General features: G+C 46.6%; 1 protein-coding gene across 1 annotated transcript in view; it reads right to left on the reverse strand.

Moving 5' to 3' along the window:
• Positions 1-11,448, reverse strand: part of ZNF333 (zinc finger protein 333) — an 18,633-nt gene extending 7,185 nt beyond the window's left edge. The window contains exons 1-5 of the mRNA XM_042782753.1: positions 11,406-11,448; positions 10,275-10,391; positions 8,423-8,505; positions 5,197-5,313; positions 3,070-3,151 (exon numbers count right to left, since the gene is read on the reverse strand). Of these exons, the coding sequence (XP_042638687.1) occupies positions 3,070-3,151; positions 5,197-5,313; positions 8,423-8,505; positions 10,275-10,391; positions 11,406-11,448 (442 nt within the window). The remainder of the gene's footprint in view (positions 1-3,069; positions 3,152-5,196; positions 5,314-8,422; positions 8,506-10,274; positions 10,392-11,405) is intronic.
• Positions 11,449-13,608: the final 2,160 nt, after the last annotated feature.

Genomic DNA, 13,608 nt, shown 5'->3' on the forward strand with positions numbered 1-13,608 from the left:
ACGATCAGTTGTGCATCAAACTGTTGTGATCCACAGGGTTTTCACTGGCTGATGTCCAGAAGTAGATCACCAGCCAAGGTTCTTCTCCTACCTTCCAGGCCCTGGATGATCTATAGCCTACACCCTCTCCTGTCAGCTCACATCACTATCTGCTTCCCTCTGCTTCCTCTCACAAGCCTTCTGTGAGCCCCTCAGCACACCAGGCTTTCTGTTCTAAGGAATTTTATAGATGGTGGCGTAGGCTTGAAACCCTCTCTCCAAAATCTCTCAACAGTCCGACGCTTGGGCAAGCTAAATAATACAGTAATTATTATGTTCTAAGCCAGTGCTTATCAACCAGGGGTAATTTTGTTCCCCATTGGGTATGTGGCAATGTCTGGAACATTTCCAACTTGTTACAACTGAGGAAGGGTGATGCTACTGGCATCTGGTTCATAGAGGCCACTGATGCTCCTCAACCTCCTACAGTGCACAGATCAGCCCCCACCAGAGCCCCAAATGTCAATAACCCCAAGGTGGAAAAACCTGCTCTAAGCTTAAATTTCCAGCACTAGCCTGTCAGTATGCCGTACTGCGATGACTTACATATTGTTATGATGGTGGGAAGCTGTGCCCAGTACTTCCTATGCCAGCAGAGTTACCCATAGTGGACAGGTTCCAGCGAGGCTTCCAACCTGAGACAGACTAGCAAGAAAGGTCTCGATCTACTTCTGAAAATTAGCTAATAGAAACCCTACAGATCACAACAGAACATTGTCCAATACAGTGCTGGAAGATGAGCCCATTAGACTTAGAAGGCACTAAAAGTACACATTGGCCCCAACAATGGACATAAGCATATCAACAGTCATGAAGACGGTACAGGATGGGGCAACATTCTGTTCTGTTGTACATGGGGTTGCCATGAGTCACAGCTGACTCAAGGTAACTAACAAGAAGAAGAAGCTTAAATTTATCTCTCCCTTCTCAGACTCTTCTGTTTTACCCAGATCAAGTTCTCATGTCTCATCGTGGTCTTCACTGAAAACTCCAACCACCCAGCCGGATGGACCTCCACAGTGCAGGGAGGCATCTTGCTTGTGATGTGCCCCGTACTTCTCTCCTCACACAACAACCATAATCCCTTCAATAGTAACAACATAGAGACCAGCCCAGAGGGTTTACCAAAAATACACAGAAGAGCAACATGCACATTACATCTAAGAATTAGTCCCTGTCAATAATAGAATACAGATCACAAATGCATGATCAGATGATATTTTTAAGAAACAAGTTTATTCTTATTACAAAGGCTTGCTGGAAGGAAACAAATGCTTTGCAATTAAAGCCAAAATGTTATTTGTTACTCCAGAGCTAACTTTCCCCTATTTCCCATAAGAAGTGACTTTTAACCTCATTTGTCAAAAGCTTGGCTACACCAGTCAGAGGGGGATCTATGTAGGAGATCCTGGATGGAGTGGGAGAACAACGTGAACAAAACTCAAAATCATTTGGGGAAAGAAAAAGGGGGGGACCAGGTTTACTGGTCTGATAGAGCCTAGTGGAGCCACTGAGACTATGGCCCCTAGCTGCCCTTCCAGTCTGGAACTGAACCCACACTTGTGGCTTTCAGCCAAACAAAAGATAGGCACATGAGGCAAACATTTACACTAGGTAGATACACTCCTTGGAGAGAACAATAATGGGAGAATAGAAGGGCTGTTGATGCACAGGGAGACAACTCAGGGCAGGAGTGCATGGAGGGATGGACACAGGGAAGAGGTAATATCGGTAGGAAGTGGGAGGGGAGCTGTTGCATTGGGGTAAACTGTAGTCAATGTCATGAGACAAAGTGTATGTGGACTGCTGTATGGAAAGTGAATTTGCTCTGTAAACTTTCACCCAAATCACAATAAAAAAAAATAGAGAGAAAAAGAAAAATCTACTGTTACCCCATTTAAAAAAAAAAATACAGTCTGCAGTATCAAATACATCTTAATATTAAAAAAAAAAAAAATCCTCACAACTGGACCTGTAAGCAGCATTATGATAAATGGAGAAAAGATTGAAGTTGTCAAAGACTTCACATTGCTTGGTTCTACAATCGACGCCAATGGAAGCAGCACCTGCAAGTCCACTGCAATAGACCTCTTTCAAGTGCTGAGGAGCAAGGATGTCTCCTTAAGGAGTAAGGTGTGCCTGACACAAGCCATGATATTTTCAATCACCTCATATTCATGTGAGAGCTGGACAACGAATAAGGAAGACCGAAGAAGAACTGATGCTTTTGAGCTGCGGTGCTGGCAAAGAATGCTGAGTACCATGGACTGCTAAAAGAACTAACAGATCTGTCCTGGAGGAAGTGCAGCCGCAACGCTTCTTGGAGGCGAGAATGGCCAGGCTTTGTCTCATCTACTTTGGTCAGGTTGTCAGAAGGGACCATTTCCTGGAGAAGGATGTCATGCTTGGTAAGGTGGAGGGTCAACTAAGGAGGGGAAGGCCCTCCACAAGATGGACTGACACAGTGGCTGTGGCGATGGGCTTGCAGAGGGGATAGCAGGGATCGCAGAGCTGGCGCAGGACCGGGTGGTGTTTCGTTCTGGTGTGCACATGGTCGCTATGACTCAGAGATGACTTGATGGCACCTAACAACAACGACAACAACAACAGCATAGGGTGCTTCCTAAATCTAATCACAGCTTCAAGTTATAAAAAGAGCAGATTAGGCACAGAAGCAAGCAAGTACAAACGGAGGAAGACAGGAGCCACGTGGAGATCTCCAAGGAACACTGAACAGAACACTAGAGAAGCTGAAACCAGGATTCTCCCCCAGGACAGACAGAGAGCCTTCCCCTGAAATCAGACCTCTAGTCTCCTAAACTGTGGGAAAGTATATTTCCATTCAATAAAGTCACCCACTTGTGGTATTTCTGTTACAGCCACACTAGGAAACTAAGACACCAAATACGTAAGTAACGAGAAATTTATTTATGGGTATCACCTGGTGGTACCCCACCATGCCTGCAGTCAGGGCAAATGGAGAGAGAACATAACAGGAAGGACAGCAAATTCTGCTCAGCACTCACTCACCAGTGCATTCAGCCACCTGCACGTCAGAGAGGCCCAGCGCAGGCATCGCCACCCTCTGGATCTGCACTGGCACCTTCAATCCCTGGACAAAGTAAAGAAGGTCCCATTTACAGCCACAGAGTTGTGAGATTCTACTCACTGCCCTTCACCCCAACTGAACTTGCTCTGTAGTATGTATCTGATAAAAGGGACACCCCATTTACTATGATGAGATTTATCTGATTCTTGAATGTATTAAGCTAATCACTGTGATGGAATTTCAATCCCAAAATGTGATGGAGAGAGGGTACCCAGGGTAGGGAGAGCCTTCTCTGAGCAGCCCCCAGCAGCAGGGGTGCCCCCAGTCAGGGAAAGGCTGGAGGCAAGGCAGACAGGAGGGACAGCTAGGCAGGCTGCGGGGCATCAGGACAAGTGCAGGAGACCCAGTGAGGGTGGTTCCCAGAAGGAAGCCCTATGGAGAGAGAAAAGACCTGAACTTTCCTGGAACGGTGCTGCTTCCTCAAGAGAAGTGTGAACCTGACCTACGTTTCTCAGGGATCCCTCTAGCCTCGCCAGGGCAGTCTCTGTGGTACAGGAGAGAGCTAACAGTAGGTCTGGGCAGGGTGGGGGCAGCGGGACAAGGAGGACTGCCATTGGTGGGTTATATTTTGCAGGTTAAGCTAGCAGAGCTTGCTGGTGGATGGGAGGTGAAAAGTAACCGAGGCAAGAGAGAAAATCCAGGCAGGGTGGGTTACAGGTCTTTGGGCTCAAAGCAGTTGCCTCTTCAGCCCGCATGCAAAGGGGTGAGGGGGCTCAGTGTCCAGCTTTCACAAGGTGTTTAATGAACAGAGCTGATGATAGGGACAGCAGTTCTCTCAAATAAACTCTGAGGACAATGATTGGGTCAGGTTACCTGAGAAGTCCAACCCAGAAAAGGCACCTCTTCCCAAAGTGGCCTCATATAGGAATATTTATCTGGATAAAGGGAGAGGGGGAGAGCGAGCTGGAAGGGGAGCTCCTGAGACATTACCGAGTACCCAGGGAGAGGGTGGGGTGAAAGCCAAAGGAGCGTTGATTGTTTCAGCCATTGCAAAAATTTTCTAGAATGAGCACACAAACCTTTAGTAACAAGAAACTTATCATTTTTCAAAGCATCACCAATGTTTCCAATAACCCTAAGAGCCGGAAAATGAGCCCTAGGCCCACATGCAGCATCAGGGATGCTGTGGGACGAGGAGGCCTGTGAGCTGTGGAGGAGCCAGGCAGAATGTGGGGCCAGTGAGTCAAACCAACTCTGCACAGCCCTGGGCCAGGGCCACAGGTCCCAGCCCTAGGCTCCTAATCCTCCCTCCACAGTAATCCCAGAGGGACCTGCTTCTTCAGCAACAAACAGGAGAATCCTAGGAGGGCAAGGGTATCAGGCCAATGGCAACCCAGGCAAGATGCTTCACTCTCTCCCAGTGGGAAGGTGGTCCTGGGATTTCAGGGCTGCCCAGGATACTTTCAGTAAGCAGGGGAGGCTTAGAATCCGCTGAGTGAAGGTCTGGGGTGGCCTGTGGACGGTCCTGCTGCTAGCTCAGTGGGGCGAATCAGTGCTGCATTGTCTATGGAGTCAGCTGTGGGCAAGGACCCCTCTCATGACTGTGCACAGCAGGGCCTCCCAGGGGAGTGATGGACAGGTGGGAGAGGCCCCCTTCTCCCCAGGACAGGGCTCAGGATGAGCCCTATGGCATCATTTCTCATACTCTCTCCACCCTGAGCCAAGAGGCCTTCACCCAGCTGAACACCCCTTATCCAGCCCTTGGGTCACGATCTACTGCTTCCTGCAGCCTTCCAGATCATGAAGGGGTGAGGGCAGGAGGAAGGATGGGAGGAAAAAAGGCAGGACAGCAGGAAAGGTAGGGTCCTGAGTGGGCTGCTGACCTCTACCCCTGGACCTGCACAGGGCCTATGACCACCTGGGGACAAGCAGCCTGCTCAGGTGTTCTCACCTGGGCTGAGCCTGGGCCTCCTCCACACTCTCGACTCCCAATTAAAGGACCTAGGTTCCCCTTCTCTCTGCCTTCCCTTTCCCTCACCACAGAAATCCCTAGCCCACCCTTCCTGGCTCTGGTGGGGCCCTCACCGCAAACCATCTCCTAGGCGTACCATGTATCTAGAAGACCAAGGCAACTGTGGCAGAGCTGGCAGGTCCTCCTCAGTCAAAGGTGCTTGCCTCTGTCCCATTGAGGGCCAAGTCCACATCTTCAGGTACAGCCCCGGCCCCTGGAAAAGGCAAGGAGGGGTACTGAGCACACTGAGGTCCCGGGGATGTTCCTGGCATGAGGGGTCCTGTGCTCAGAAGACCTAGTGACACACACACTCCTCCCCACAGCAGGTGCCAGCCTTCACTGAGGATCTCCAAGGAAATGCAGAGGCAGACCTGATACCTCTCAGGTTGGGAGACCCTGGTGAGTGGTCAGGCCATGAGCCCCCACTGACACTGCAAGACGTTTTACTTTACCGAAAGGTTTGAGCCCTTGTGTCTGAACACAAATGCCTTCATTGTCAAACAGGTAACTCTTCTTAAAGAAAATATGTTGAGGAGCTTAGCCATTGAATTTCTATGTTTGTTCAACAAATACTGACTGAGCACTGCTAATACTGGGGACATGGCAGGGAATGGGGTGAAACCAGCCACTAAGAGTAGATGGTGTGGGGGTATCCGCATGACAGGGGGTGCGGGGAGGCAGTGCGGAGAGGCCCAGGATCGCTGGAAAGCTGAGCCTAGAGGCGCCATCCTAAGAACAGCTCTGCCCCAGTGGCTGACCAGGGAAAGTGAGGCCCCAAGGCCTTGCTCTGTCCCTGGCCAACAGTACTCTTGCTTTGGAGGCCTTCAGTGCTACCCCATGGGGTCTGAATGACTGGGACAAAACTCAGTGACACCAAGCACAGTCCCAGGAGGACAGCTGCTGGGTCAGCACCACCATCTGAATGGTAGGCTGTGTGATCCTTGCTCTAGTTTTTCCACACAGACAGTAGAGCCTGGTGGTAAAAAGTGTGGTCTCAGGAGTTAGACCTGGAGTAAACTCCCAGCTCCAAACCTGGCTCAACCACTTATGAGCTGTGTCTTTAGCGATGACCTGCTTAACTTCTCTAAACCTCCTCTGCTGCTCAGGGCACTCTGATCCTCCCTGTTTTCCCTGAGCTCAGAGGCAGAGGCAGAAGCCCTTCCTGTCCCATCCTTGGTGGGTACCACTAAGGGACCTGCTGGGCTGGACATGGAGCTCTGAGAAAGGTGCTGGAGGCCTATTCTGAGAAGAAACAGCCTATAGAAGCCAGAGAGGACACCTGGCCCTCACGGGCTCATCTTCCCTCCCTCACATGATCCACCTGATAGTCTAGAAATGCCTTCACCCAGCATCTAGCCACTCACACCTTCATTCAACCAGCATAGCTAAGGCCCATATGATGACGTACTGAATGCTCTGTAGTGGGGTCACAGCAACTATCAGGTCAGAACCAAACCTTCAAACCCTTTGCTATCAAGTTGATTCTGGCTCGTAGTAACCCACAGGACAGAGAAGAACTGCCCCCAGAGGGTTTCCGGAGCTTTAAATCTTTACGGAAGCAGACTGCTACGTCTTTCTCCCATGGAGCATCTGGTGGGTTCAAACTGCTGACCTTGTGGTTAGCAGCCAAGTGCTTAACCACTGCACCACCGGAGCTCCCTGACAGATCAGACAACGTCCCACAATCCAGCAGCTCCATGTAAGGCTCAGAAAATGAACTTCCCAGCACCCTTTCCCAAGCAGGATAATCTCTATCCAAATAAGAGTGAAAACCCAGAAAGAGAAGGAGGACCTAGGGAGCAAGTGGGGTGTCTACACTGCCCAAGGTCTGTCATAGCGATGTCTGTAGGCCACACCAGGCTATGTGGAGTGGAGGCCCCCTGCACTCCAGAAGCTTCCCAGCAAAGGAAAGGAGCAGGGGTCTCTACAGTCTGGGTCTACACCTCCTCTACTAGGCCAGGGTCTCTGATACTCCAGTGCTGACCCAGGCCTGGGGGAGGGCACAGAAGAAGGGATCTCACTGGTTCTGGGACAGACAGGCTCAGTGCAAACCGTAACCCTACCTTTGGCCAACCCTCAGATTGGGAAACTAAACTCTAGAAAGCTCTGAGTTTGGAGTGGAGGGAACTCGGGGCTAGAGGGCGGAGTATGCCCTGACCATGTGAGCCAGCTCTGATGGCTTTCCTGAACCAACGCCAGACAAAGGGCTTTCTTCTGGGGTGGGTCTCCCTCGTCCCCCAAAGGGTGAGGGATCTCCAAAAACATTCCCACATCCCTCACAATCAAAGTGGTCTTCCCTTGTATGTTCTCTTGTGTACAGTCCAGTTTCCTCCTGAATTGTGTTCCACCACAATTACATCCATGATGTCTCCTCTCCAGACTGTCTACTCCTGATGAGAGTGTGTGATGAGGAGAAGCTTGCCTGCACCTGTGACCCACACAGGGATTTTTCCTGTCAGGGACACGTTTCCAGTGTCTTTGGAGACATGCACTGTTTAGGCAGTCCATGCTCTTGAAACTGAAGAAGCTAAGTGCTCTGTACACAGGGATTTATCCTATCACAGCTTTCCCCGGGAATCTCTGGCAAGCAACCTTTTCCTCACAGGTGTCCACGAGTTAATTATATTTCAAACAATAAGTACATGTGTGACTCACATCCATAGAAATGTTACTTGTGGAATTCTCTGGGATGGGAGAGTCTTGAGTGACAGCCAGAGTTTGTCCAAACCCATGAATCCATATGCTCCTCTTGGACACGACTTCTCCCTGAGGAAGTGCCCCACCTCGAACATCTCCCAGTTCTGGTGCTACACTGCCAACTCACATTTCCTCAATGTCTCCTGTGGCTGAGAATCAACAATAACCTTATCTTAGTCACCAAGCAACGCTGTTCAGAAATACCATAAATGGGTGGCTTTAAAGAACACAAATTTATTTTCTCACAGTTACAGGAGGCTGAAAGTCCAAGTTCAGGATGTGGCTCAAGAGGTAGTTCTTCTTTGCCTAGTTCAGTGTCCAGTTGCTCCTGGCAATCCTTGGAGTTCCTAAACATGTAGATTTATCTGTCTTCATCATCATCAGATAGTGTCTGTCTTCCTCTGTACATGCATGTCTCTGTATCAATGTTGCTCTTTACATAGCTCAGAAGTGATTAGACTTGGGATCCACCCTACACTGGTATGACCCAAACTAATCAACTGCATTACATTAGATTGCATTGTGGATGGTGAATACACTATATTAAATTAGATTACATCCATGGGTATAGGAGCTGGGATTCCAACATGTACTTTGGGAGGGCACAATTCAATCATAACACTTACCATCTGCACATCATAAGAAGATTTTTCCTCCCAAATATCCTTCATGGAAGTTGACTCTTTGGGTTTAAGTTGAGATTCCCAGTCTAAAAAGAATTGGGGAAAAAAATTTAACTTCTTTCAGAAAGAAATACCAGAACTAAAATCAATCCCATTGCCACTGAATCAACTCCAACTCATAGCAACACTATAGGGCAGAGTAGAACTTAGGCTTTCAATTTGTATGAAAGGATGCAATTTGTATGAAAGCAGACTGCCACATCTTTCTCCCATGGAGCGGCCAATGGGCTTGAATCACTGACTTTTCAGTTCACAGCTGAGTGCTTAACCACTGTACAACAGGGCTCCTTCAGAAAGCAAGAAGGTATGATATTTATAATTACATATTATAAATATATATAGTCAATACAATATGACGCACAGGGCTCCTTCAGAAAGAAAGAAGGTATGAAATTGACTATATATATTTATAGTATGTAATACACTAGTGGTTGCCAGGGGCTGGAGAGTGGCTGCTTAATGGGTACAGGGTTTCTTTCTGGGATGATGAAAACCTTCTGGAACTAGATGGAAGTGGTGGTTACATAACACTGTGAATGTGCTAAATGCCACAATTTAAAAGGGTGATTTTTCCCCCCTTAAGGGACCCTGCACTTCCGGTAAGAGTGATGGAAAAATCTGGAGGCAGATAAGGGGATGGCTGCACAATGTGATGAACACAGTTAATGTCACAGATGCTGTCTCTAAACCAGGGGAGAGCAAGTCTGGCCCTCTGCCTGTTTTTATAATAAAGTTTTACTGTCACTGAATTGGTAAATGCGAAGAATGTTGAGATGATAAACGTTATGTTACATACATACTTACCACAATTTTTTCAAGTGAATTTTACGGCATGTGAATTAATCTTAATTTAAACATAAATAAATAGGAGGAAGTAGGACAGAGCTTTTTCTGAGACTAGAGGAAAGCAAGACAGGAGGGCTGGCACGTGGTAAGCAAAAGGAACCCAAGAAGCGTCCCGCAACAGCCTCAGCTTTCCTCTCAGACAAAAGGGTCTTTAGAACATTCTCAGACTGACATTTCCCAGGGAAGCACCCCTTCTGACCAGAGCAGTCACGCGGTCTGCTATCAGCCTGTACTCACCCACACCCACGACGTGGACAATCCCTTGTCCGGCTGCACTCAGCTCATCTCTTGGCCCCACCTGAGAGACCAGACTGCACAACGGAATCCCTGCTGGTAGGGAAGGCAGGCTCATGGTGAGGAAAACCAGCCCTTACCCAGCCCAGTGCCAACAGGGGTCTGCAGATGAGCACATTCAGTCAATCCCAACTCGTGGAGGCCCCGTGTGCATCAGAGTAGACTGCACTGATTTTTTAGAAGCAGACCACCGGCCTTTCCTCTGAGGTACGAATGGATGAACTCAAAACTGCCCACCTTTTCCGTTAGCAGCTGAGCAAATGTAACAGTTTGCATCAAGCAGAGACTCTGGCTACCACAGGGGTGGCAAAATAATCCTGCCCAATTTCCAATTAACTCAGTAAGGCTCTTTTACAAGGAACCAAACCATCAATACCTCCTGTCTGCCCCAGAGGGCTGAAGCTCTCTAACCCCTGAAGCCCAGGGCCAATCTGAGGAGACAAACACAGGTTTTTACTACGAAGAGAATGAAGTCAATGCAAAAGACGCCCTGCAGCCCTGAGGAAGCCAGTGAGCAGTAAACTCCAGGAAGCCTAACTCGTCTGTCCTGCTCACCCTGCACACCCCACCCCAGCAGAGCTTCTAGGACAAAGCAGGCTTGAAAAAAAGCACTTGGCACCTGGGTGTAGGAAGGAAGGCATGACCCCTGGCTCACCCCTGGAGGCCAGGGTCCTGCAGTTTTCCAGCATCATATATCTGCACATGTTCTTCTGTGTGACACCCAGAAATACCCACTCCTGAATGAGCCCCACCACTACTGCCTTGAAGGAGACTGATTACTAACAGAGCACACACATTCTGACTCAGCAAGGGGCACCCCAGTTCTACGTGCAATGCCTGGCTATCACTAGGGAAAAGGCCCAATGCAAGGAACCTATACCAGGAGTCAACGAGTCAGGCCCTCCACCTGTATTTGTAAATAAAGTTTTATTGGCACATAGCCACACCCGTTCTTCTACATATTGTCTATGGCTACTTTTGCTACAAAAATAGAGTTGAATAGTTGTTACAAGATTGTATGGCCTACCAAGCTGAAAATACTCACTTGACAAATACTTCTTTTGCAAAAAGGATTTGCAGTTAACAACCACCACAAAATAAATAAATAAATAAAATGTTTTTTAAATGAATCAAACAAACAAAATAGACCCCTCTCTAAACTGAATGGAAGGATCTCCAGGATATGTTAAGTTGGAAAAAAAAAAATGCAAGGTATAAAAGAGTGTATTACAGTGTGCTACGTTTTATGTAAGAAACAGGGAAAAAGGAATATACACTTGCATCTCCTTGTACTTACATAGAGAAGCCCTGGAAGAATCAAGCAGTAACAGCAGAAGAGGATGTCTCTTGATGGATGGAGAAAGGGAATGAGGTATGAGCACACAGCCAGGAGTGAGTTGCATGCAACGTGACTTGTAACATCATTCTCGATTTAGAACTCTGTATTCAACTCTGAGATTCAAGGGCTGAATGCTCAGAGAACTTGTCCATATCCTGTTCCACAGCCACCTTGTATCCGTCACTTCAGCAGCCACTGATCTTTCTGCCTAGCAATGTGCTCCTGTGGTGCCCATGAAACAGTAATTTTTCATTCCAGGGAGGCCTTCCACATTTATCGGTTGGCATTCTTCTATGAAGGATGGTTCTTTCAACCTGCCACCTTTTTATTTTACTGTTTGGCATCACTGTGGACTCCAGGACTTCTTTTCTTCCTCAGTTTGCTACAGCCCACTGATATCATTTCTACCACTCTTAATTTTGACCTATCACTCATCTGTCAGCCTGCCGTACTGTGGTGGTTTAAGTGCTACAGTGAGGATGGAGGCCATGCCACCAGTATTTCAAATACCAACAGGGTCACCCATGGTGGACAGGTTTCAGCAGAGCTTTCATACTACGACAGACTCGAAAAAAGGAAGGGGCCATCCACTTCTGAGAGAACTGGCCAGTGAAAACCTTATGAATAGTAGTGAAACACTGTCTGGTATAGTACTAGAAAACTTTATGAATAGCCCTGAAACTTTGTCCAATATAGTGCCAGAAGATGAGCCCCTCAGGTCAGAAGCCACTCAGAACATGACTGGGAAAGAGCTGCTTCCTCAGAGTAGAGCCAACCTTAATGATGTGGATGGAGTAAAGCTTTTGGGACCTCCATTTGCTGATGTGGCATGACGCAAAATGGGAAGAAACAGCTGCAAACATCCATTAATAATCGGAACATGGAATGTACAAAGTATGAATCTAGGTAAACTGGAAGTTAACAAAAATGAAATGGAATGCATAAATATCAATATTCTACACATTAATGAGGTGAAATGGACTGGTTTTGGTCATTTTGAATCAGATAATCATATGATCTACTATACCAGGAATGACAAATCGAAGAGGAATGGTGTGGCATTTATTGTCACAAAGAATGTTTCAAGATCTATCCTAAAGTACAGTGCTGTCAGTGATAAGATAATATCCATACACCTAAAATGAAAACCAGTTAATTAATACTACTATAATTCAAATTTGCACACCAACAACCAAAGCCAAAGATGAGGATATTGAAGATTTTCACCAACTTCTGCAGTCTGAAATTGAACAAACATGCAATCAAGATATGCTGATTATTACTGCTGATGGAATGTGAAAGTTGGAAACAAAGAAGAATCACCAGTAGGTGAAAAATATGGGGTTGGTGATAGAAATGATGCTGAGGATCACATGATAGAATTTTGCAAGACCAATGACTTCTTCACTGCAAATACTTTTTTTCAACAACATAAACTGTGGCTATACACATGGACTGCGCCACAGGGAATACACAAGAATCAGATCAACTACATCTGTGGAAAGACATGATGGAGAAGCCAGTATCTACACCCAAAACAAGGCCAGGAGCTGACTGTGGTAGATGATCAACTGCTCATACACAAGTTCAAGTTGAAGCTGAAGACAATTAAAACAAGTTCACAAGAGCCAAAATATGACCTTGATTATATTCTTCTTGAATTTAGAGACCATCTAAAGAATAGATGTGATGTATTGAACACCAATGACTGAAAACCAGAGGAATTGTGGGATGACATCAAGAACATCATCCATGAAGAAAGCAAAAGGTCATTAAAAAGACAAGAAAGGAAAAAAAGACCAAAATGGATGACAGAAGAGACTCTGAAACTTGCTCTTGAATGGAGAGTAGCTAAAGTGAATGGAAGAATTGACAAGATGAAAGAGCTGAACAGAAGATTTCGAAAAGCAACTCAAGAAGACAAAGTCAATTATTAGAATGAAATGTGCAAAGACCTGAAGTTAGAAAAACAAAAGGGAAGAGGACACTCAGCATTTCTCAAGCTCAAAGAACTGAAGAAAAAAAATTGAGACTTGAGTTGCAATACTGAAATATTCTATGGACAAAATATTGAATGACACAGGAAACATCAACAGAAGATGGAAGGAATACACGGAATCTGTGTAACAAAAAGAATTGGTAGATGCTCATCCATTTCAGGAGGTGTCATATGATCAACAACCAATGGTAGTGAAGGAAGAAGTCAAAGTTGCACAGAAGGAACTGGCAAAAAAGAAGGCTCTAGGAATTGACAAAATACCCATTGAGATGTTTCAACAAATGGATGCTGCACTAGAGGTACTTACTCGTGACTGGAAGAGTATATTTGTTCCCAATTCAAGGAAAGTGATCCCACAGAATGTGGAAATTATCAAACAATATCATTAATGTCATGTACAAGTAAAATCTTGCTGAAGATAATTCAAAAACAGTTATAGCAATATATTGACAGGGAACTTCCAGAAATGCAAGCTGGATTAAGAAGAGAACATGGATGGAATGAGGGATATCATTGCTGATGTCAGCATAGTGCCTAAAGCACTTGACTGCTCACCAGAAGGCTGGCGGTTCAAATCCACCAGCCACTCCTCGGAAGGAAGGTTGGGCAATCCTACTTCCCTAGTGATACTGCCTCGGAAACCCAAGGAGG

Source organism: Orycteropus afer, unplaced genomic scaffold, assembly GCF_000298275.1.
Source record: "Orycteropus afer afer isolate SDZICR_OR568_19922 unplaced genomic scaffold, OryAfe1.0 scaffold00460, whole genome shotgun sequence".
In the NCBI taxonomy this organism is placed as follows: domain Eukaryota; kingdom Metazoa; phylum Chordata; class Mammalia; order Tubulidentata; family Orycteropodidae; genus Orycteropus; species Orycteropus afer.